Source organism: Camelus dromedarius, chromosome 6 (assembly GCF_036321535.1).
Source record: "Camelus dromedarius isolate mCamDro1 chromosome 6, mCamDro1.pat, whole genome shotgun sequence".
Lineage (NCBI taxonomy): Eukaryota > Metazoa > Chordata > Mammalia > Artiodactyla > Camelidae > Camelus > Camelus dromedarius.
In genome coordinates, this window is record NC_087441.1 from 25,318,328 (window position 1) to 25,341,618 (window position 23,291).

General features: G+C 34.5%; 1 protein-coding gene across 6 annotated transcripts in view; it reads left to right on the forward strand.

Annotated features, from left to right (window-relative positions):
- The window catches only part of AHI1 (Abelson helper integration site 1), a 176,164-nt gene that overhangs the window by 95,821 nt on the left and 57,052 nt on the right, over positions 1-23,291 (forward strand). For all 6 annotated transcript variants that reach the window (XR_004138351.2, XM_031456381.2, XM_031456383.2 and 3 more), the window contains one exon: positions 9,169-9,224. Coding sequence is in view for 5 of the 6 variants with exons in the window: in XM_031456381.2 (XP_031312241.2) it covers positions 9,169-9,224 (56 nt within the window). In the remaining variant the exon portion in view is untranslated. The remainder of the gene's footprint in view (positions 1-9,168; positions 9,225-23,291) is intronic.

The following is a 23,291-nucleotide window of genomic DNA, read 5'->3' on the forward strand; positions in this document are numbered from 1 at the left end:
TCACATTTGTTAAAAGTTCACTTTTAGATGAATTATTTATTAAAATATGTAAAATGTGAGATGATGTACCAGTGGAGAATCTGTAGCCTGTTTCGCTCTAAGATGTTTTTATAATTCTCATTTTCTCTATTCATGTATTTAGTCATTTAACAAATATTTACTGAAGATGGACTATATGACACAAGCAACTAAAACAAGTTTTAGTAAACATAGTGAGGAAAATGCTGTGATAGAGGATTGTGCAGGAATACTAAGGGAAGGAGAGATGGGGAGGAGTATCTAAATCAGAAGTGGGGTGAGGAGAAGAAAATCATGCAGTGTTTCCTGGAGAACACTGTTTGGCCAGAACTTTAAAGGACGTATGAATGGCTTCATGTGCCATTTTGAATTAAGCAGTTTGAGTTAAACACTTGAGGAGGGTGATTTTTATTCTAAAGATTAAACTGTAGAATGACAAGATAACAGTTTTCCCTTTGAAAGAGTCACTCTGGCAGTGTGGGATGTCATTGGAGGGTTCATGGAGCAAATCAGGGAGTTGGATTAGGAAGCTATTTAATCATCCAAATGAGGAGAGAGTAGTGGGATAAAAACTCAGTAGTGAGACAGAGGAGGGGGCAGATTATATATATACACACATATATATATCTCTATACACATATATATGTGTGTGTGTGCATATTTTATAACAAAAATATCTTTATTAAAGGTATGATAAAGTCACCTCAGGCTGTATGAGGCAAGCCCTTAAGTTTTTTAAAGCAGAACTCATTAGAATAGCTAACCTTTGTCATATAAATATTTAATTATAATGCTTACTATTTTATTCCTATATAAACTTTAGTTTTACATATATTTAAATGCTTTTGAAAGCATATGACAAATATAGGATTTTTTAAAGCTGAAGTATAGTTATTTACAATATTGTATGTTTCAGGTATACAACATAGTCATTCAATATTTTTCTAGATTGTACTCCTTTTAAAGTTATAAAATATTGGCTATATTCCCTGTGCTGTGCAACATATCCTTGAAGCTTATTTACTTTATATGCAGTAGTTTGTACCTCTTGATTCTCTACTTCTGTCTTGCACCTTTTCTCTTGCCTTCCCTATTGGTAAGTCTATTTCTTTTTCATTATATTCACCAGTTTGTTTTACTTTTTAGAATTCCATATATGAGGGATATCATACAGTATTTTTCTTTCTCTGTCTGACCTATTTACTAAGCGTAGTACCCTCCAGTTCATCCATGTTGCAAATAACAAAATTTTATTCTTTTTATGACCAAGTAATATTCCATTATGTATATATACCACATCTTTATCCATTCATCGGTTGATGGACACTTGAATTGCTTCCATATCTTGGCTATTGTGAATAACACTGCAATGAACATTGGGGTTCATGTGTTTTTTTGAATTAGTGTTTTTGTTTTCTTCAGATATAAACCCAGGAGTGGACTTGCTGGACAAATGGCAGTTCTATTTTTAGTTTTCTGAGAAACCTCCATACTATTTTCTGTAGTGGCTGCACCAGTTTATGTTCCCACCAGTAGTGTAGGGTTCCCTTCTTTCCACATCCTTGCCAACGTTTGTTGTTTGTGGTCTTTTTGGTGATAGCCATTTTGACAGGTGTGAAGTGATATCATTACAGTTTTGATTTGCATTTCTCTTGTAATTAGCAATGTTGAGCATCTTTTCATGTGCCTGTTGGCCACTTGTATGGCTTCTTTTGAAAAATGACTATTCAAGTCTTCTGCCAATTTTTAAAATCAGGATTTTTTTTTTATAATGAGTTATATGAGCTGTTTATGTATTATAGATATTAACACTTTAGTGGTCATATCATTTGGAAATATTTTCTCCCATTCAGTAGGTTGTCTTCTCATTTTGTCAGTGGTTTCCTTTGCTGTGCAAAACCTTTCAATTTAATTGGATTCTATTTGTTTATTTTTGATTTTTTTGTCTTTCCCTTAGGAAACAGGACTCAAAAAAATGTTTGCTACAATTTATGTCAAAGAGTGTTCTGCCTGTGTTTTCCTCTAGGAGTTTTATAGTATCCAGTCTTACATTTAGGTCTTTAATCCATTTTGAGTTTATCTTTGTATATGGTATTAGAGAATGTTCTAATTTCATTCTTTTACATGTAGCTATCCAGTTTTCCCAGCACCACTTATTGAAGAGGCTGTCCTTTCTCCTTTGTATATTCTTGCCTCCTTTGTCATAGATTAATTGACCATAAGTGCATGGGTTTGTTTCTGGGCTTTCTGTCCTGTTCCATTAATCTATGTGTCTGTTTTTGTGCCAGTACCATACTTTTTTTTTTTTTAATATTTATTTATTTATTTATCATCATATTATTTAATTATTTTATTTTGGCTGGAGGGGAGGGGGAAGTAATCAGGTTTATTTTTGGAGGAGGTACTGGGGATTGAACCCAGGATCTCATGCATGCTAAACATGCACTTTACCAATTGAGCTACACCCTTCCCCAGTACCATACTGTTTTGGTTACTGTAGCTTTGTAGTATAGTCTGAAGTCAGGGCTTGTAATAGCTCCAGCGTTGTAAAGATTGCTTTGATGATTATGAGTTTTTTTGTGGTTCCACATAAATTTTAGGATTATCTGTTCTAGTTCCTTGAAAAATGTCATGGATATTTTGATGAGGATTGCACTAAATCTGTAGATTGCTTTAGGTATATGGGCATTTTAACAATGTTAGTTCTTCCAATCCATGAACATGGCGTATCTCTTCCTTTCTTTGTATCACCTTCAGTTTCTTTCATCTTTGGGCCCCTGATATCCCCCTCCTCTTCTGTGTCCCCTCCTAGGGCCACAGGTCCTAACCTGGTCACTTCTCCTCCCTTCCTACCTGGCTCTGTGTGGATCTTTCTTTACAGCCTTGGTTGTAGAAGAGTCTTTCTGCTGGTCTCCAGTTGGTGCTCAATAAGAACTGCTCCACATGTAAATGTATTTTTGATGTGTTCATGGTGGGAGAGGAGCTGAGCATCCTCCTCTGCCATCTTGATCTCCTTCTGGATCAGATATTTTAAACATTAAAGTCAAAATAAACTTTTTAAATATATATATCAATTATGTTCAGTCATCAGTATGCCAGGTCCAATTTGAAGTATTTTTTCTTTTATTAATTAACTAATTTAATCGTCCCATTAACCTGTGAGATATGTATTGCTTCCCGTGTACTGAATGAGGAAAAGAAGACATAGAGTGGATAAATAACTTGCCCATGTCACATATTTAATAATTGCCTGAGCCAGTCCTTCAATACATACAGAGTGGCTCCAGAGTCAGGATATATTATACTAATAAATTGTCTTTGAAATGTATTTGTAAAGGAACAAAATTTAATAGTAGAGAATTATAAATAACTCATATCTCTGAACAAGACCATATTTCCCCAAAATTATTATTTTTAATAAACATAGTAGATTTATTGAGTGGAGCTATCAACATGTAAAATATAAATACATATTATAATATCTATTTGTTTATTCATACATTAATTGTGATCTTTTCTCTCATTTTTAAGAAGGTGTTCTAATTAATCCAGAATTGGAGGAGGAGCGTTTTGGGTTTTTGTTGGCTGTTTGTTTTAAATAATGCTGAGATATTTTTTCATTGAGAACTTTAATCTTGTGTACTCTGCTTATGTGGAAGATTTTGCAATTTTCAAAACCATTGAAAATTTGCTTGCCTTCTACATGGGCCATAAGAAGTCTATTAAGGGCCTACAGTCCTTTCCCAAACTTTATCTTAAAATACTTTAAAATCACAAGAAAGTTACAAAAAATAGGTAAAATAAAATTCTAAATTTACAACATTTGCTTCTTTCCTTTTAAAACTTCATTCATGTATCTGCGAAGAAGGATATTGTCCTACATAACCGTAGTACCATTATCACATTTAGGAAAATTAATGATACTATCATATCATCTAATAAACAGTTGATAGTCAGACTCTCCTAATTGTGCCCAAGCTGTCTTTGGTAACTTCTTATTTGTTTACTTATTTTATCCTGCATCCAGTTCAGATTCACACTTAACATTGGTCGTTTTATCATTTCAGTCTCATTTAAGTTGTTAATCTAGAATCTTTTTTGTTTGTTTTTCATGACATTGACTTTTTTAAAAAGTCTGCCTGAGCCAGTTGTCCTGTAGAATATGCAACATTTTTATTTCATCATGATTAGATCCAGGCCAGACATTTTTGTCAAGAATACTGTAAGTGATATGTGCTTTTTTGCATCACATCCGGTAGCGTATAATGTTAGGTTGTTCCACTGTTGGTGTTGCTATATTTAGTCCTAGGCCGTTCTCTGAACATTTTAATACATTCTACTGGTCTACTCATGTGTCATTACCACATTACTTTAATTACAGTGGCCTTTTACAATAATATATACTGATACTTATAAGTGTTTATTTTCAATCATTGCTTTTTTTTTCCCCAGAATTTTTCTAGCTATTCTTGCATATTCTTCTATACGAATTTTAGAATCAACTTGTGTAGTGCTAGGGAAAAAATTTTTTGGGGGGGGATCACATTAAATTCATAAATGTGCAGTAAATCTTCACATTATCTTGGAGAGAATTGGCATTTATATGATGTTACATTGTCTTAAAACAAGGCAAATCTTCCAATTTGTTCAAGACAACTTTTATGTCTTTCAGAAGAATTTTAACATTTTCTTCATACTGTTCTGTGAATTTTTTGTATTCAAATATTTTCTCTTTTATAATGCTCTGGTTATTTGAATATGTAAAGGCTATTGATTTTTGTATATTAAATTTTATATTATGCTTTCTGATTCATTAGTCCTGTTATTAGTTGTGTTAATTTAGCATTGATTCTTTTGGACTTTCTAGGTATGAATATTATCTGAGTAACAGTTTTACTTCTTTTTCAGTTTTTAAGAAGGGCTTGCAGTTTTTGTACAGACATCTTTATATTAAATTTGGCAAGAATGATCTTTGCCTTCTAAAACTCTGTATTTTACTGAAATACAATAAATTGTATTTCATTTTCTCCTAGCCATAGATAAAACACAGTTTTCCCTCTGCCCTTTTAGGGATTAATGGCAATTTTTAAAACTCAGGTTGCATAATAATAATGTTGCCTAGAACAACTCTTTAGAAAATTTCATAGAAGGTCCGATCGAGGTTCTCCTGTCGTTAGCACAATGCCTTGTGCTTGGTGGGTAGCCCATAATTATTTGGTGAAGATACGTGAGATTGCAAGATATATGTTCTGACTTCAGAATTTGGCACATATTCCTGCCTGCTTTCTTTTTGCAGTAAATCTGATCATCTTTTTTCTTTCTTTCCTTTGATCATGGTCCCAACTTGAAGATTGGTGGAGTTTAGGGAAACTAAAAAATATATAATTCTGCTGTTCAAATCAGTCAGGTACAAGTAGGGTAAAAATTCCATGTTCTGATTTTCCTTAAAATAAAATACCTAAAGCATCTCCCAAGAAGCATAAAATTTCTTCATTATTTTCTCTAGAGTGTAGTAATGTCTGGAAAATTAGGAAATTTTTAAAATAAATACATTTCAGTTTTACAGTAGGTTTGGAAACATTACCAAAGGAAGTAGCTAATTAACATTTTTTTTAAAACAGTCCTGGAACATTACCTCAGACATTCTGATGACTAATGCACACAGTTATCACTGCGCTGTAGCATATAAACCCTGTGGATAGCGTGTAGATTAATTCATTCAGTTAATATTTGAGTCAACTCTTGAGAACCTTCTGTGTTTCACACATTTGGACCAGGCGGTGTGAATAAAAGATGAATTAAATCAGATCCTGGTCACAGGGGCTAAACAGTCACACAAATGGGCCTGGAGGGTTTGTGGCTTAGACGCGTGGGTTTCAGCGATGGAACTGCTGCTCCTTGGTTGTGTGACCTGTCTTCTTATTTACTCTCTGAAAGCTGCTGTTTCCTCCCTTTAAAATCAGATTATCTTTGTTGTTTGTTAATTAACCATCTTAAAATCTTAATTGTTGAGTTTTGTTAGTTTTACTTTAATTTAAGAGATTCTCTAACTTTTCCATTGTTATCAGTGGCACTACTGCTACAATATCAGTTGTATAAGGTTATTTGCTTGTCTTCAGGTTACTGAAATTCCTTGTAGGAGTTGTTCGTTTTCTTTGCATCCCCATGGTTGTGGTCCCAACTCTACCGCTAGAGGTCTGAGCTGTAGCAAAAGAGCAAAAACAAACCTGTCCAGCTGTTAGCCTTCTGCTGAGGGACAGGAGTAAGCTTTTCCTCTCAGGCCTCATCAGTAGCAGGTTACGACCATCTCCCAGTGACTGGTCCTGGAAGCAGACTTCTCCAGATGGATAGGCCCCTTTGCGTTATCAGTCCCTCTGAAGGTCCCTGGGATCTGCCAGCCCCTTGATGTACTACAGACATCATGCTGACAGGTAATAGCCAGCAACCCAGAGGATTTATAGCTTCAGCTGGCTAAGAGCGCACAGGTCCTTGCTCAGCACCAAAGAGGGCACAGCCCTCTCACTCCTACCCTTTACCTGACACCCTGGCACTGAGATTCACTCCTACCCTTTACCTGACACCCTGGCACTGAGATTCCAGGGAAAAAACTTCATCTTCTGAGATACTGTCCAGAGTTTGCCATCCCTCTCTTCTTAGTCTTTGTAGGCCTCTGGAAAGGAACTAAGCATGATTTGAAATTTTAAAATCATTAGACAAAGTGAAAAAGAGGATGTTCACCTAGAAGATTAAGTGGAACAATTATCAAACAACAAAAATTATGACAATAAAAATAAAATGAGCTGCAGCATTAAACAGATAGCAGAATAAAATTTCCCTGAGCAGAAAATAAGACTCTGCAGATTAAAGGGCATATCAACTCCCAAGAAAGATTAATTAGAACAAAGACACACTTAGACATACCCTGGTGAAAACACTCTATTGGCAAAATTCCCTCTTTCAGGGAAGGTCAGTCTGTTTCTTACAGTTTTCGATGGATTGAATGAAACCCAGTCACATTATGGAGGGCAGTCTACTTTACTCAAAGTCTACTAACTTAAGTGTTACTCCTACCCAAAAATACTTTCACAGGAACATCTGGAATGTTTTACCAGATAAAAGTGAAATATAATATAAATGTAGATTATTTTAGGTAAAATTTACTTAGAATAGGAAGCTATTTGGGGATATTTTTCTTTAAGCTTATTCCTTTCTGTATATTCTTTATTGAAAACTTGAACAAATATGTATGATTGTATTTCCAAATGATATTATTTCAGTAGGCAATCTAAATTTAAAATAAGCATGTATCTTTTGACAATCCATTTTAAAATTCTGATTTTCAACACATTCTCATCCTGAAATTGAAACTGTAAAATATGTATTTTTTTCTTTGTTCTTTTATAACCTAAGGATGTAGGTTTTAGGGTTTTTTTTTTAAAGTTTTCTATTTATATCATTTTGAAATTGCTTTCCAATTGGATAAGAATTTAAAAAATCAGCTATCAGCCTAGGTCAATTTTATTGCAGTGAGAGTATAGTAGTGAGAACACACATGTAAGATATTGCTAATTCCTGAACCCTGTGTTATGACCACTCTCATTTAAAAGCTAGGGTGTCATTCTGGACTATTCTTAGTGATTGCAGCTAGGGAGGGTTGTGGGAATGTGGGGGCTTGGGAAGTGGGAATTTTACCATTTATTCTGTATACTTCAGTATTATTAAAATCTTACAGTAGGAATCAGCATTATTTGAGTATTTTCAAATATGTATTACTTGGGTTTTTAAAAAAATTTTTATTCAAGGCCAATGTTATCTATGAATAGAAATGTCTTTCCATCAAAATTAAAGACTTTGTTATTACACTTAAGACAGAACTGTTAATTTGCTGTGTAGTATTTCTTCACAAAAGAACATCTGTTTTACTAGACTTTTAAGATCAGAAATCATTATTCATTATTTATCTTTTATAATCTATCCTTTATAATTTATCTTTTATCACTGAGTGACAAATAGCCACTTATAACTATTAGTTGATTGAATAAAGGGAGTATAATGTTTTATACTTCACTGGCTAACAGTAGAGGTTGAGAGTATTTTAAGTGAAACAAATACAATTTTTTAAAAATCATGTTTCATGGTACTTTGTTCATTTTGAGTACACTCTTGCAAAGTGATTTTTAAAAAACTATTGTTTTGTGTTAATCTTACTTAATTCCTTATTATACTTTAAGAAAAATGAGTTAAGTACCTGTAAATGAGAACTAGTGTTTTGTTTCAACTAGAAATTGTGCTGTTTGCTATTAACAGTACATTATAGTTCTCACTTCTCACCAGCCCGACATGTGACAGCCTTTAGCATTATTTGAACAAACCATTCTAATAGCGTAACTCGTATGTTAGTTTGCTGATTGAGAGAGATTGAAAAATAAATGAGATCCACACTGATGTTCACTTTAAACCGGAGCTAGACTTTGAACCAGTATCTTTATAGATGAGACACAATGCGTTACATCCTTAGAAGCTGTTTATTATAAAGAAATGTGGTAGAGGATATTGGAAATAAAAAGATAAATCCATACATGATAAAAAGATTTTTCTCAGGTTTAGCAGTCTATATTGTCATTGTAAGGGAGAGAATTAGGGGAACTTTTTTCTTTAAGCGCTCTATGGTAATTGAATAAATAGCAGACTATGTCATTCATAGTAGGAAGTCGGATGATCAAAGAGAAAATCAAATAGACTTTTTTTTGAGAAAATAAGGAAGCGATTCCTTTCATAGACTTTGTGATATTATATTTCTTTATGAAAACTTGATGACCTCAAGTCAGAAGTAAAACTTCCACGGAAGAAATGCAGCAGAGCAGAGATAACGGTACAGTTTGTGCTGAGAGCAAGATAAGGACACATCTTATGCTGTTGCTGGATGCCACTTGAATGGGAAAACTGGCTCAGGTCACCTTGAGTCAGGTCTCCTAGTTAACCTGTCCAACTGTTTCTGACCAAAGAAGTCATGATAACACTTTAAAGGATCCTGCCCAAGTGAGACTTTTTTCTTGTAAGCTGTAGGAGTCATGTCTTACTGACATAAATGCTTTCAAATAAAATAGATAAGTATAATAAGCAAATATTCACAATCTTTTCTTTTCACAGAGATTATCAGCATAGAAAGAAAGCCTTGTAACCATCATGTAGACACAGCACCAACGGTAAGGCAGTCTGTTCCTGTATTGTTAAAACTGCTAAGAAGCTGCAAAATGATACCGGTTATAGTGACACAAAATGCCATTGTAGAAAACTCTTATAATCTCCCTTTTGCCAAAAGTTATATGCCTTTTTAAAAGATTAACCTTATGTTTTCTAATTAATGAAGAAAACTTGCCAATCTTTGTCAATATGTAGAAAAGTAAGATACTGTATTGTTTTTACAGGTACTTGTATATATTAATGTAATGAATAGAATTTTTTTAACTTAAAAATACTTTATACTTTTAATAAAGTACTGTAAATTTCTATGCAAATTGATTTATACCGTTTTAAAAAGGAGTGCTATCTTGTGCGCTAGCATCATTTTTTAGAGTGAATGTTTTGTAATCATGAAAATGGGCCATTATGCTTCTTTTCTCTTGTAGATTACTATGCTTTATTATTATTGTAGAAGTGAAATGTAATCTTTTATCCTTCTTCTATTACTACCAGACAAGAAAAGGCATTTAATAATTACAGTATCTATTTACTAAATTAAAAACAATTATAGATAATATAGAACAAATATATATAATATAGATAATAATTAAATTTCCCTTTAATCTCTGTATATAATATGTGTATGTATGAAATATACATCAGTTACTGGTTCCCACTTGAAGTCATATGATGATATAGACTAGCGTGTGTCTTACTGTTCACTAAACATGTTCTTATTTCTTATCCTTTCTATACAGTAAATCTTTCAAGCACTCCATATAATTCAACATTTCCTATTGTGATAAAGATTTGATAATGCCTTTTTAAAGAAAATTAAAACAGTATTAAACCATATTTGAATTTTATTGATAATTAATATTTTCCCCATGGACAGATTGATTCCATTTTCTATTTGTAATAAATCCATATATTGATTCAGCATGTTTGGTAACTTAATATGTGGGGCTCTGGAAGAGACTGGTGTTTGAAGAATTATTCATCAGCATAATCGTAAAAAAGTCCATGGGTATAGTATATGTGTTCTGGTTATACTTTAGTAAGTATGCTAAAAGAGTAGCCATAACATTTTGTGAATTGTATTGGTTAATATTAAAAATTGAAGGTTAGCAGTTGTGGAAAATAAATTATTTTAATGTATTTGAACAATATACTCATTTGATTATTTTACGTACTTTTGAAATATATTCCTATAGGCTTTCCTGCACCACCTGTGTTTAGATTTCTGGTGTTTTTTGTACATTTTGGAACTCAGAAGAGTGCAACCTGGCAGGGTTTTTTTGTTTCTTCTGGTAGGCTGGCTGATGGCAGATTCCCATGTTAATTAAATAATAAAATAATAGAACTAAATGTTCATGGACTCATGAGAAATAATGGTATTAAGGTTTACTCTAGTGCCCTAATCTCAGAATGACTCCAGTGAATTAGAAACAAAATCTAATGAATAATGGTTTAAGTATTGTTGGTCTTTGGTTATGTTTTCCCAGTTGGATTATTAAATAGTGGTTCCTAATATGATAATAATATCTCTACTCTGTGTAGTCGATACGTTTTAAAATACTTGGTTTAGACAGGCACTCTTCAAACACTCATTATTAGTTCCCCAGGTTTTGACTTGGGACAGTCTTCCTTTTTGATGTCTTTTTCTTCTGACTCTTCTTCTTCTGTCTCTTTACTGTAAAGTAAGCATATTCTGCTACCCTCTCCTCTCCCCCAAAGTCCCCCAGCTTGCTGACAATTAACCTTGACCCATTCTCCATAACCTCTAAGTAGAATCACAAGTCTGTTCATTACCCACTCTCCTCTGGGCCCCAGGATAGGTAAAGACTGATTTTTACAGAAATACAATTTTACCTAATTTTCACCCTTTGTGTCAGTGCACCCTTAGGTTCCCTAAAAGGATCTAAGAAAAGAAAATTAAATTTAGAGATAAAAGAAATAGGGAAAAGTCTGTCTAAAAGTGTAACAAAGTGGGATATTTTTAAGTTCAAACTTTGTACTATACTGGCTGAAGAGGAGAGAGATTCCTTGGGCCTGAGGGGGAAAAAAATAGCAAAGGAGTGGGCCAGGATCTCAGAATGGTGGAGGCTGGGCCCTAATGACTCTCGTCCTCATACCTAACCACCAGTTTCTAGCCCACCTCTCTAAATGTCCTCCTGCTCCAACTACTCCCATGATTGGGTCTGGGAGAGTACAAGATGCTTGTTACAGCTTGTCAGCAGGGGAGGGAAACAAGACTTTCTCAAGCCTCTCTGACAGGGAAGGATGTGTTTCTTAATGTTCCAAGTTGGAGTGAACTTTTCTGTAAATACTTGGTTACAGAGGATAGCTTGATCTTATAGCACTATAATGTGATGCAGTGTCCTTTAAGTGAATATAGGTTAGCCTGAGAACAAAACCACTTTTGTCCCTTGATTCTGTGTTCTTTTTCACTTTCTTTTTAATTTACTTGTTTCCCTTTTTCATTTATTCCTTGAATTTTAATTTTTGTTTGGATTTTTTGACGTAATTAATACCATATCTGTATATGAGATGCCTTTGATAGAAAGTAAAATGGAGTATTTCCCCACATGGCATGATCCTCCATCAAAAAGAATCAAACCTTTCTTCTTAACTGGCTATCATCACTACTTCCTTTTTTTCTTTGGTATTAGGAGCTTTTAATTTTGTTCATATTTAAGTGCATTTTCAAGTTATTTTTTCAAGAAGTATAATTGAGAGATGTATTACCTGAGTATACATATTTTAAAATATCTTAGTTGTCTTTGCATAAGACAGCTTGCCAGAGTTTTTAATTATTTGAATATAAGTTTTTTCCTTCAAAACATTGTGGAAATTGATCATCTTCTGACATTTAGTATTTTAGGAGAGACATTGGATCTCAGCCTGATAGTTACTCCTTTGTACAAGTAGCCTATTTCGCCTGCTCGTGTATCATAGATTTTCTTTTATTTTCTTTATACCTTAAGTCCTAGCTCAGATTTGATGTATAAACGTGTAGCTTTCTTTTCACTGACTTTTGTCATGAATGGTATTCATTCAAACATATTACCATTATAGGAAAAGCAAATAAGACATTAGATAATCATAATATTAGATTACATGAAAATAATTAGATCATGCCACTTTAAGAGCTAGTTGCTGCACCTGCTTATAGTCTACAGCAAGTTAAGGATGATATCAGACTCAGATTAATCAGAGGTCACTGTCTGAACCCTGAAAGGCAGGTGTAAAAGTTAGTTAATAGTTAAATCAGCATAGGCTAGAGTCCCATAGTTACTTTAAATGAAGGACTTATTTGCAAACCAAAAAGAAATAGCAACTAGCATAAGGAAGTCTTCCACCCACGTTTGATCTTTTGTTATTTTAGGTTATTGCATGAGGAACATAGAGTTAAAACATACCTGCCCTTTAATGTACAATCATATGCACAGCAGTTCCCGTAGTTTTTCATATTTTCTAGTGGAATTAAAACATAGTAATCCATGCTGTATATATAAAGAATTTTTAGTGATTTAAGAAGAATTGTTTTTTGATCTCTTCCAATGAAAACTGATATGATAAAATTCAAACAACATCAGTCTGACCTATTGTAATCAATCATTGATTTTTGTAAAGCTCCTACCTTCCAGACCTGTATACTAATACTATTTCTTTTTTCTTATTTTATTCAGTGATCCCACAACCCCCATTAATGAGAACAAATTTTCCTTTAACAAATGGATTTTTTGGCATTTATAAAATTCAGCTTACATTTTCATAGAAGTCTACACATCCACCACAACAGGTTGAAAGAAACTCCAGGCTGTCCTATCAGGATAATATCAGTCATGGAACACTTTTGCCATTCATCTAAATTTTGTATAAATTACTAAGAATTAAAATATCTTAGCCTGATTGGAAATTTAAATGTTGATTCATTATTCTTCATTGTTTTAAGACCACTTTAACAAGTCATTTGTTCATTCATTCATTCTGCAGTTATACTCCTTCTTAGTATTCTTAGGGCTTGGTAATAAGTTTTTGTCTTGTAATTTTCATCATTGGTAAACTTTGCTGTGTTTTAGAGTATTTTATTACTCTGAAAATTTATTTGAGATGTTTGTATGTTGCTTACCTTTAACACTAAACTTATTCATAAGTGTCCTGATACAAATGAAATTTTATTCCAAGACTCTTTTGAATTATATGATTATGGATTATATGATATTCATTCTACAACATTTTGAACTGCTTTTCTTGTTAGGTTGTTATCGTTGTTTAGCCCTAGTTTCACAAGATTGCTACATATTGCATTATTGCACATTAGCTTAATAGACTTTATACATACGTTTATGTAAAATATGTCTTTTACATTTTAACATAATACTTGGGGCAGCTTGTTTATGGATAAATACGTGATTTCAAGTGAAATGTCTTTGATCCAAAGGAAATACTTTATTTTCTCCAATCTATAGTATTTTCCAGGAATTCATAGTATGTAAATTGGGATGAATGTGCCCCTATAAAACTCATAAAATAGAATCTGTGGCCAATCTCTTCCTGAAGGTAATTGCAGGGTGGAGAGGGAACTGATAAACTACAAGCTTTTATAACTTAAGTCGTAAAAGAATCTGTTTTCACTTATCAAAGTAGCAATTCAAAGCAGTTCTATTGAAATTCAAATATAAATGCAAAATAGGTTCTCCTTTAAGACCTTGTGAGTTGTCCATGATGTAGCATTTTTCTTAAGTCTCTGCACATTAGTTTTTCTCCAGACATTGTAAATTATGAAATTTATGTTGATTTTTCCCATTAGCATACTCTGCTGACATTTGTTTTCTTAGACTTTTTCCCCTAATTCTTTTTTGACTTTGCTAAATTTCTCTACCTGACAAAGTTGTGAAATTCTGAAAGTGTCGTCTTTTTGGAGGACTGTACCATAACAGTGGCATAATAGGAATTTATTTTCTAAATCATCAGCAAACATTAAGTGTACCATGTCCATAGGATAGTGCAACACCAAGCGCTGGATAGGGTTGGGAGTGGTATGGGGAAAGTAGAAATGCAAAAAGTATAAAACGTGCTTTGTGTCTTTGACTAGCTCTTGGTCTAATTAGACAAGTAAACCGTTAACAGTTAAATCTCAATACATGAATAGATAAAAGTTCAGAGCAATATGGAACAGATGTCATGTCACTGAGGCAACTTGTGCTCAAGTGTAGGAATATGGGCCTTGAATGCTTTCGGGATTCCCAGGGCTAGAGTGGTCTTGGAAGGCTGTTTAGGGTATGAAGGTGCTCAACTGGGTCATAAAGGAAAGATGCGATTTAAAAAGGTAAAAAAGAATATGAGAACGAATGTATGTATGTTCCTGTGTGACTGAAGTATTGTGCTCTACACCAGAAATTGGCACAACATTGTAAACTGACTATACTCCAATAAAAACATATTTTAAAAAAATTTTTAATGAAAAGAAGAAAAAGGAATAGGATGTTCTAGACCAGAGTGACAGTGTGAACAAAGATCATAGGAGAAGGAAAGTGCACTCAGTTTATAGATGGGTAGACAGTTTGACTGAAGCAGAGTATTTCAGAACATGAGATAGATTAGAAATGGTAATCTGGGCATGATTTATAAAGATCAATGGATATTAGGTAAAGAATTAAAACTTTATCAATATAAGCAACAATAAGGCATTTGAGTGTGAGAATAATATGATCAAGGGAGTCATGTTTTTAAAAGTTTGGAATAAAAGCAGCTCATGAAATTGCAGGTGGGTAGAAATAGGAAGTAGGTAAGTGAGCTGTGAAGCTACTGTAATCCACATGCGAGGTGATAGGGTCTGAATAAGGAAGGGGTAGTGCAAATAAATAGAGGTAGGCTTACAAGAAAGATTCGAATACTAGAACTGATGATAGAGACTCAAAAGAAAGGAAGTAAATGATGATTCCAAGGCTGGAGACATAGGTTCTGAGAGAATGATGACCCTGTTAATGGATTTGAAAAAAAAAAAAGGAATGAAGGATGATTTTTAGAGAATAATGGATTCACTTTTAGACATGTAAAATTTCAGGTAAGCAGAAGTCATGAACAAGTAGAAATGTTCAGTAGAGAACTGAGATTATAGGACTTGGATCTCAGAAAAGAGGATGAGTTTGAAGATCTAAATTTGTTGTGCTTGATAGAGCCGCATCATACAGCTTTGCACTTTGGTTTTCCTCGTCTGTAAGTGGGGATTCTACTACCTGCCTTACGGATTGTTGTGAGGAATAAATGTGTTAAGAAACATTCCACTCAATATGTTTCTGTTTACCAGATACTGAATATTGTTTAATCATGAGAGATGGCCAGATAAGACAGAACATATCCCAAGCCTGATGTCAAGAGTCAAAGGGAGGACCCCGGGGTCCCAGCCAGGGCAGGGACATCAGAAAAAGGGAGTTGGATGCAGGTTGGCACAGCAGCTTGCCTGTGTCTCAACCAACCTTCTTTCTTTTTCTCTTTCATTTTTTAAAGTTTGTTCTATTATGTATTTATTTGTTGTGTATTATGGCTCTCACCTGGAGTTGATGCAAAAGTCCAGTTACCCCAGGGCAGCAGGCATATAAACTGGGACTGTCTTGGGCAATCCTAAGTGTGTGATCTCCTCATTCATCAGTTCTGTAAGTCATGGCAGCCAGAGTTGTCTTTTTCAAATGTGAGTCAGAATGGGTTATGCTTCTGCTTAATAGCACTCTTCAGTAACTTCTCCTTACTTACAGAATAAAACCCAAACCCTTTCCTGGGGCCTACGGGGCCTTGCATGATCTGTTCTCTCCCTGCCTCTTCAGTATCACCTTATCATGCTCTCTGCTTGAACACAGCCAGCCTTTCTACCACTCACCCATTGGCCTTGAACATTTGGTCTCTCTGTCAGGAATATACACATCCTTTTTCATAACAGGCTTTTTCTGTAAATCCCAGTAAATGTCAGCTTTTCAGAGGATCTTCCTTTACCACTCTATCTGAGATAGATACTCCCCACTTGATCTTTTTTATTGCACCTTTTTTCCTTCTTAATACTTATCCCAATTTGGTATTTTTTTGTTTAGTTGTTTTCTTGTTTATCTTTTGTCTTCCTCAGTAGGCTGGATATAAGTTCCATGAAAGTAGGACTCACACCTGCTTTCTTCACCGTTTCTTATAGACTGTCGGTAGATACAGCTTAAGTAAATAAGTGATTACAGGCTGAAACTATAGAAATAAATAAGCTCAAAGAGCTAGGCTGGACTTCAGGGATGTCCATATTCAGAAGGTTGGAAAAAAGAGCCTTCACAGAAGACAGAGAAGAGAGACACAGGAAATCAAGAACAGTGTCAGATCTTGGAAGCCAGGTGGATCTAAATGGAGGAAATTTTTGTGCTGTCATAGGTAGCCAGAAACATTTGGGAGAATGGTGCAGGGCCCTAGAAAGGAAGCTAGATGGTTGCATTAGGAGGCATGGTGAACTGGAAGCAATTCAAGGAAACCTGTCATGAGAAGAGGATGGAAAATAGAATAGCAGTTAACTTAGCCTTGAGTGCATGTTGCTGAATTATTTCACAAAATAAAGTAGTGTTTTTTTTAAAAAAAAAAAAAAAAGTAGTGTTTTGCCAAAAGGGCTGCCATGAGTTGAACCTATATAGAATGTGAAGTAAATGTTTCTTTTCTCATGTTGTTCAAAAGTAAAAAATTAATTTTTAATATTTATTCAACATTATTACATTCAAAACATATCTCAGGTGGAAGGAAAAATCCAGCAACATAAATGGTGAGAAAGATGCAGATTGTATTGTAGCATTTGACAAAGGAGTAGAGGAGAGCAGTTATAGCAAGGTTCCTTACTAAGTACTTAAAACTTTTCTAGTTGGTAAAATGAGGAAGGTTGAAGAAGTTGATTTTTTAGGTCTGCTTTTGGAATTAAAGTTCTATGAATCTTTTTCATCTTCTCTTACTCCAGGATAACATCCTAAAGCAGAACAACTAAGCAGATCTCTGATAGTCGTCTCTTGAATGCTCACTCATCATTTCTCTCATTCTTACTATTCTGAGGATTCAGTTAGAATTCACCCGTATGTTATACACATGGCAGTTATGTCCACCAGGTCAAGTAACAAATGCCCATCACCACCATTGCTATTGGAAATTTCATGCTGCTTAATTAGTAGACTTAGATTAGTTGCCTTCGGTAGATCAAAAACTAAGTCCTTTCACTCCAGGACCAAATCTCTCCACCTTTGTAAGCCCAGTGCTTGGTGAAATGATCCCTAGCAGTAGGATATGGTGTCCAGATGGCTGATTAATTTAGCCAGCAGGGGTTAGAGAGCATATGCAGTACAGTGGGAAGGCGGGGGGCACCCACTGGTCAGGCTGCCTAGGGTTCTATTGAAAGAGCACCCAGTAATCTCTTTTGTCCATTTCAAACTCTTTCACTGTCTTTCCTAACACAAGAAATGGCATGTTCAGTTTACACAAACTGGTAAAACTTGAGGAATAGATTAATCAAACTATGAATTAAGAACAACTCAAAAGTACACAAATACTCTAAAACAGTGCATCTAAAAGCATTAAACCAAAATTAAAATTTTAGACTCTACCTGAAGTACTTTCTTAGTTAATAGTAAGATGCCTAGAAGTATGAACACAGGGTTCCCATGAGACCTTACTCCAGAGGAATTATTTTGGTCATTTTTCTCCTGCAAGCAACAAAAAAAGCAAGTGCTGGAAGGGAGTCTGTTTCCTCAGGACCTTAAAATGGGAAGACAGGAGCCAGAAGGCAGGAGCTCTGTTATACCATAAAGGGGAGGTGGTGATATGCCCCACCCAAAACACTTACTTCGCCCTGACTTGTTTCTTTGGAGTAGTACTTACTGTCATTGTAAGTATAGTCTGTGTTTCTCTGATATATATTAGCTCATGTGCAATTGATAAATAGATAAATAATGTCAATAAGATTGCAGAGTATTTCTTCCTGCATGTTACAAGTTTTAAAGTCATCAGAGGCTTTCACATAATCAAATGGAAAGACTGAGCAATTTTATAGTAAAGCTGAAATGCCTTTTGCTAGTGGCTAGTTTAGTAGCATTGGTAACTGCTAGTACCTATGAAGAAGCTGCAAAGATATTTCCCCTAATTTTAAAAAAAAATTGTTTTGTTTGGTTGATGGAGAAATCTAAAACCAGTTGGATTTTCCATTTTGATAAACTGGTCTCTGTTGAAAGTAAATTCTTTCATGGACCTGACTTAACAGTAATGCTGGGTACAGATGCCAGCAAAGATTTAATACCACATTAGCACTTTGACTAGGACTGTTTGTTTCTATCATTGCCCTACTTACAAGTTCCATAGGTTTTTTAAGTAGTCTGCAACAACTGCATTTTTTCCATAAGCCTCATTCTACAGAACGTAAAGCCTTATATCAGAAAGGCCTGTAAAAAATTACAGAATTTTGTCGCCCCTAATAAAATGTGTATGCCACCAAAAGGGGAGTTTTCCATGTTCTTCAGTGCTACAATCTGAGAACTGTCCAACGTATTGGACATAACACTACTAGCTATTATATTACTGATACTCACGATGATCCTGAATCTCCAAGAACAAGTTAATCAATAATTAGATCAAACTATTATTTAACTTTGTTATGAACATCAATGATATGTATCTATTGAATACTTACTCTGTTACCATTGTGTCTTTATGTCTACCTTTTTTCCATCTGCGTGATTCTTAGGTATTATTAGCCCATTTTATAAATTATGATACTGAGGCGTGGAAAAATTAAGAAGCTTGCGTAGGATTACACAGATAGTAAATATAGAGCCAGGAAATTGTTTTCTTTTTTATTAACACATTCTTAAGAGCATCTGGAATTCCTGATATTTGCATCATGACTTTTTCAAAGACTGCATTATATGCAGATAATGGGATGTTGTGATAAAGCATTGTGACATTTCTAATTTCTACACATTTTTAGCATTCAGCTTCAGCGTATGAGAAGGATGTGTCACTGGTTACTGAAGGAAAAGTTCCATTACTTGTGGATATGTTCTTTCTTGGAAAACAAAAACTATTTCTACCTTAGAAACACTTTGATTAATTACTCAAGTTTTGTGCTTTACTACAAATAATTAATATCTTGGTTCTACTCTGCTTCTAGATCATTGTAGAACAAATCAGATTCCTCTTCTCTAAACACAGCTCTTGAGATGCTTGAGAGTGTCTGTTTCATCTTGATCTTCTCTTTTTTAGGATAAATATATCCATTTTCTTCTACTTAACCTTGATTTATAATGATACCATCCAGTTTGTTCACATTCTTTAGAAAAGTGCCATCCAGAATTGGACTTACTGTTCTAATTGTGATATGAAAAATAGTGGTGTTATTGGTTTCTGTAATCTGGATACTGTGTTTGATACTGAATTATGACCTACCGTAACTCCTTGATGTTTTAAAGGTGTACCATCAAGACCTATCCCCTTATTTACATATTTGTGCCTCAGTATCCTCATCTCTAGAATGGAGACAATAATAGTACCTACCTCATTAGTGTCGTTGATTCAAGTAGTGAGTACAGTGTCTAACACATAGTAATCTCTCAACCCTAAACGCAGAGTTGTCCACTTACCTATCTTGAATTTCTTCAGTTTATTTTTAGCTCTCTATCCTCCTGCCTGTCAAAATTCTTTTGAATTTTTATTTTTTTTAGCCATGGTGGTAGCTCACTACTGAACTCTGTAGCATGAATAAATTTTATAATGTCCCTTATTGTCTTTATTTGAAACATTAGGAAAATATTGAACAGTTAATGAAATCAAAATGGCAACAATGTCTTTACCTTTGGCAGTTTACATTTTTATTTATAAGTCATTTTGTTTGGGGGATGTTAATGTTTGAAAGCAATTTCAGTGTTGCATTACATTGTCCTTAACAGAGCATTTACTTGCATGTCTTTCAAAATAAGATTTGGCCATCACTTGAAATTTTCCTTTCAATTAGTATAGAATTTGATTCCTTCAAGGAAGCATTAAATAAAGACTATAGCAGAAACCAGAACTTGAGTTGATCATGCCATAAAATGAAATAATTATTTAGAAAAGAAAAATTTCATACCCATCATTTTATGGAATATTATTTTCTATTTTGGGAAATTTTAATTAAATAATATCAAGTTATGCTTTGTTTTTCCTGCCTAGGTGGACATTTGCCATCTGCCACTACTAATGTTCCATAGATTCATTTTTGACCTTGATAAACATGTATGAGTTCACCAGGTTTCTTCTTACTGGGATGCCCTTTGTCCTGCCATCATCTCAGTGTCCCCAGAGATCAGTGTTTGGCAGAGATGACAGTGCTATCCCTAATCATAACACAGACACCTCTTGGTGTAACCACATTATTGGATCACACATTTGTTTAACGCGTAAGATAAATCCCTACAGGAAGTGAAACTTCTTGTTTTGTGTTTTTAGTGAAACTTAATAAAGTTTTCATGTCACCATATCTCTGCCTGGTAATATCTTACGGCACCATGAGCAGACTTCTCTGGGGGCACTTTTTGGATTCAAAGCTTATTTAGCCAAACCTAGAAATAAGTATTCTTTTCAGAAATGGAATTGGAGTTAGTAGACCTATATCTTGTTTGGGAAATACAATCATGTTTACAGTTCTGCAGGAAAATTGTACTACAAAACACGATTCCTTTTTTGATAAAGAGCTTTAGGAATTGAGTAATAACAATTATACCTAATATTTATTGGGCATTTACTGTGTACCAGGCACTGTGCAAAGTGTTTTTTGTAGGTTATCTCACAAATGTCATAATTCTATAAGATAAAAGTATTTTTATTATTATCATCATTTGCCAGTAGGGAAACTGAAACATAAAAAGGACATTAAGAATCTTCTAGAAACATTAAAATTGCATGTGTTAATGCATTATGGTAGATGAGCCAAAAATATTAGCTCCTTAAAAGAGTTAATTTATGTGATTAAACCATTAAACTCTAGTGTCACTCAGTGGCACAAGGCAGATTCTGTGGAAAATGGGAGCAGTTCAGTTAATACTAACAGCAGTTAACACATAAAAAGAATTTTCAGTTTTGAAAGCCCTGCTCCACAGTGTATATTATCTCAATCTGATCTTTGTGTCATCACTGTAAGTTGTAATGGCATTAGGCAGGGGATGGAAATGAAGAGAGTGGAAAGCTGAGCACTACTGGAAAGAATGACAGAATGACAGCTAAGACGGATCATGAAGGCCTTGACTTGAGGACAGGACAGAACCAAATACAGATTCCTCCCTCTTAATAATCTGCTGTGGAAGTGATCTAAGAAAGCCAATTTCAAAATTTTTTCTTGGAAAGCACCCCATCCATCCACCCACCAAGAAATTTCAATCAGTTATGATTTGAGGTTAGCAGGCAGAGTCTTAGATTCCCTCAGAATAGTGGCCCTGCAGTTCTTATAGCTGTGGGGTGGGTTAAAGACACATGAGTAGCAGACAGTAGTCTGGATGTGAGAAGGGGATCTTGGGGTTTGGTGGGAAGAAAGGGGCCCAGAAGCTGTGGTTTTTCTAGTGCTCTGGCAGAGTCACCTGTGACCTTGAGAAAGGAAATTACAAACACCTGCTACACATTAAACTCTGCTACCCACATGCCGCAGACAGCTGTTTGAAGAACGGGACTAAGAGCAGGAATATAAAGGTAATTGTGAGTATCACCCAAGAATGAGGTGATTGGGCTTTTGTCCCTTCTTCCTTGAGACCTACTTATAAAACTCATTGTACACACTTAAGTTGCAGCTGGTGTCTAAGTGTGAATGATTCCTCCTCTGTTTCTAATCTTAATTATTCTTTTCTTCCTCCATTTCTACTATAAAAATCTTTATAATGAACACTTAGGCTGTTAACCATTTGGTAACCAAAGATCCTGAAAATTAGTACAGCTCAATAAAATGCCTGTCTTCCCTGGGACTTATTTTGAGCCTTTCCACTTTAATCTTCTGTCACTTGTACTACGAGCTAGCTGCTTAGTTCTTACCAACAAAACCTTGGTTATATATTGTTTATCTATATCTCTTATGTCACACATATACGCTTTCTTCCTCTGTTATGTGTCTACAGTGTAATCTCTTTTGTCCATTTCCATAGCCAGAATCAAGGCTCTCCTCTCTGACATGGAGAGCTGTTGTCTCCATCTCTGCGTTTTGGCTTGTATCTGTTCCTTTGTTTATCATGACTAACTTCACCTTCCATAACCATAATTAATATGATGCTCTTTTTTTATAACAGCTTTATTTGAGTATAATGCACATAGCAAAAAATTTACCTTTTAAAGACTACAATTCATTGGGTTTTAGTATATTCACAGTTTTGCACCCATCACCAGTATCTAATTTTAAAACAGTCACCAAAAAAACCCTATACTCAGCAGTAAGTCACCCACCTCCCTCCACTGGCTTCTCTCCCTAGGCCCTGGCAAATACTAATCTACTTTCTATCTCTCTGGGTTTGCCTGTTGTGGACATTTTATATAAATGCAGTTGTATCATACATGACCTTTTGTATCTGACTTCTTTCACTTTGCATGTAAAAAGTCCATCCATGTCATGCATCAGAATTTCATTATTTTTTATGGCTGAATAATATTCTATTATATGGACAGCCCACATTTTATTTATCTTTTAATTCACTGATGAACATTTGAGTGCTTCCATTTTTAGCTATTATGAATAATGCTATATGAACATTTACATATAGGTTTTTGTGTGAACATGGGTTTTCAATTCTCTTGGGTATATATTTAGTAGTGAAATTGCTGCATCATATGGTAACTCTGTTTAACATTTTGAGGAACTGCCGAAATGTTCTCTAAAGTACCTGAACCATTTTACAATCCAATCAGCCAACTCTGAGGGTTTCAGTTTCTTCACATCCTCACCAACACTTGTTACTGTCTTTTTTATTATAGCCATATTATTGGGTAGGAAGTGGTATCTCCTGATTTTGATTTGCATTTCCTTAATGATTAAAGATGTGAGCATTTTTTGAAGTGCTATTTGTATATCTTCTTTG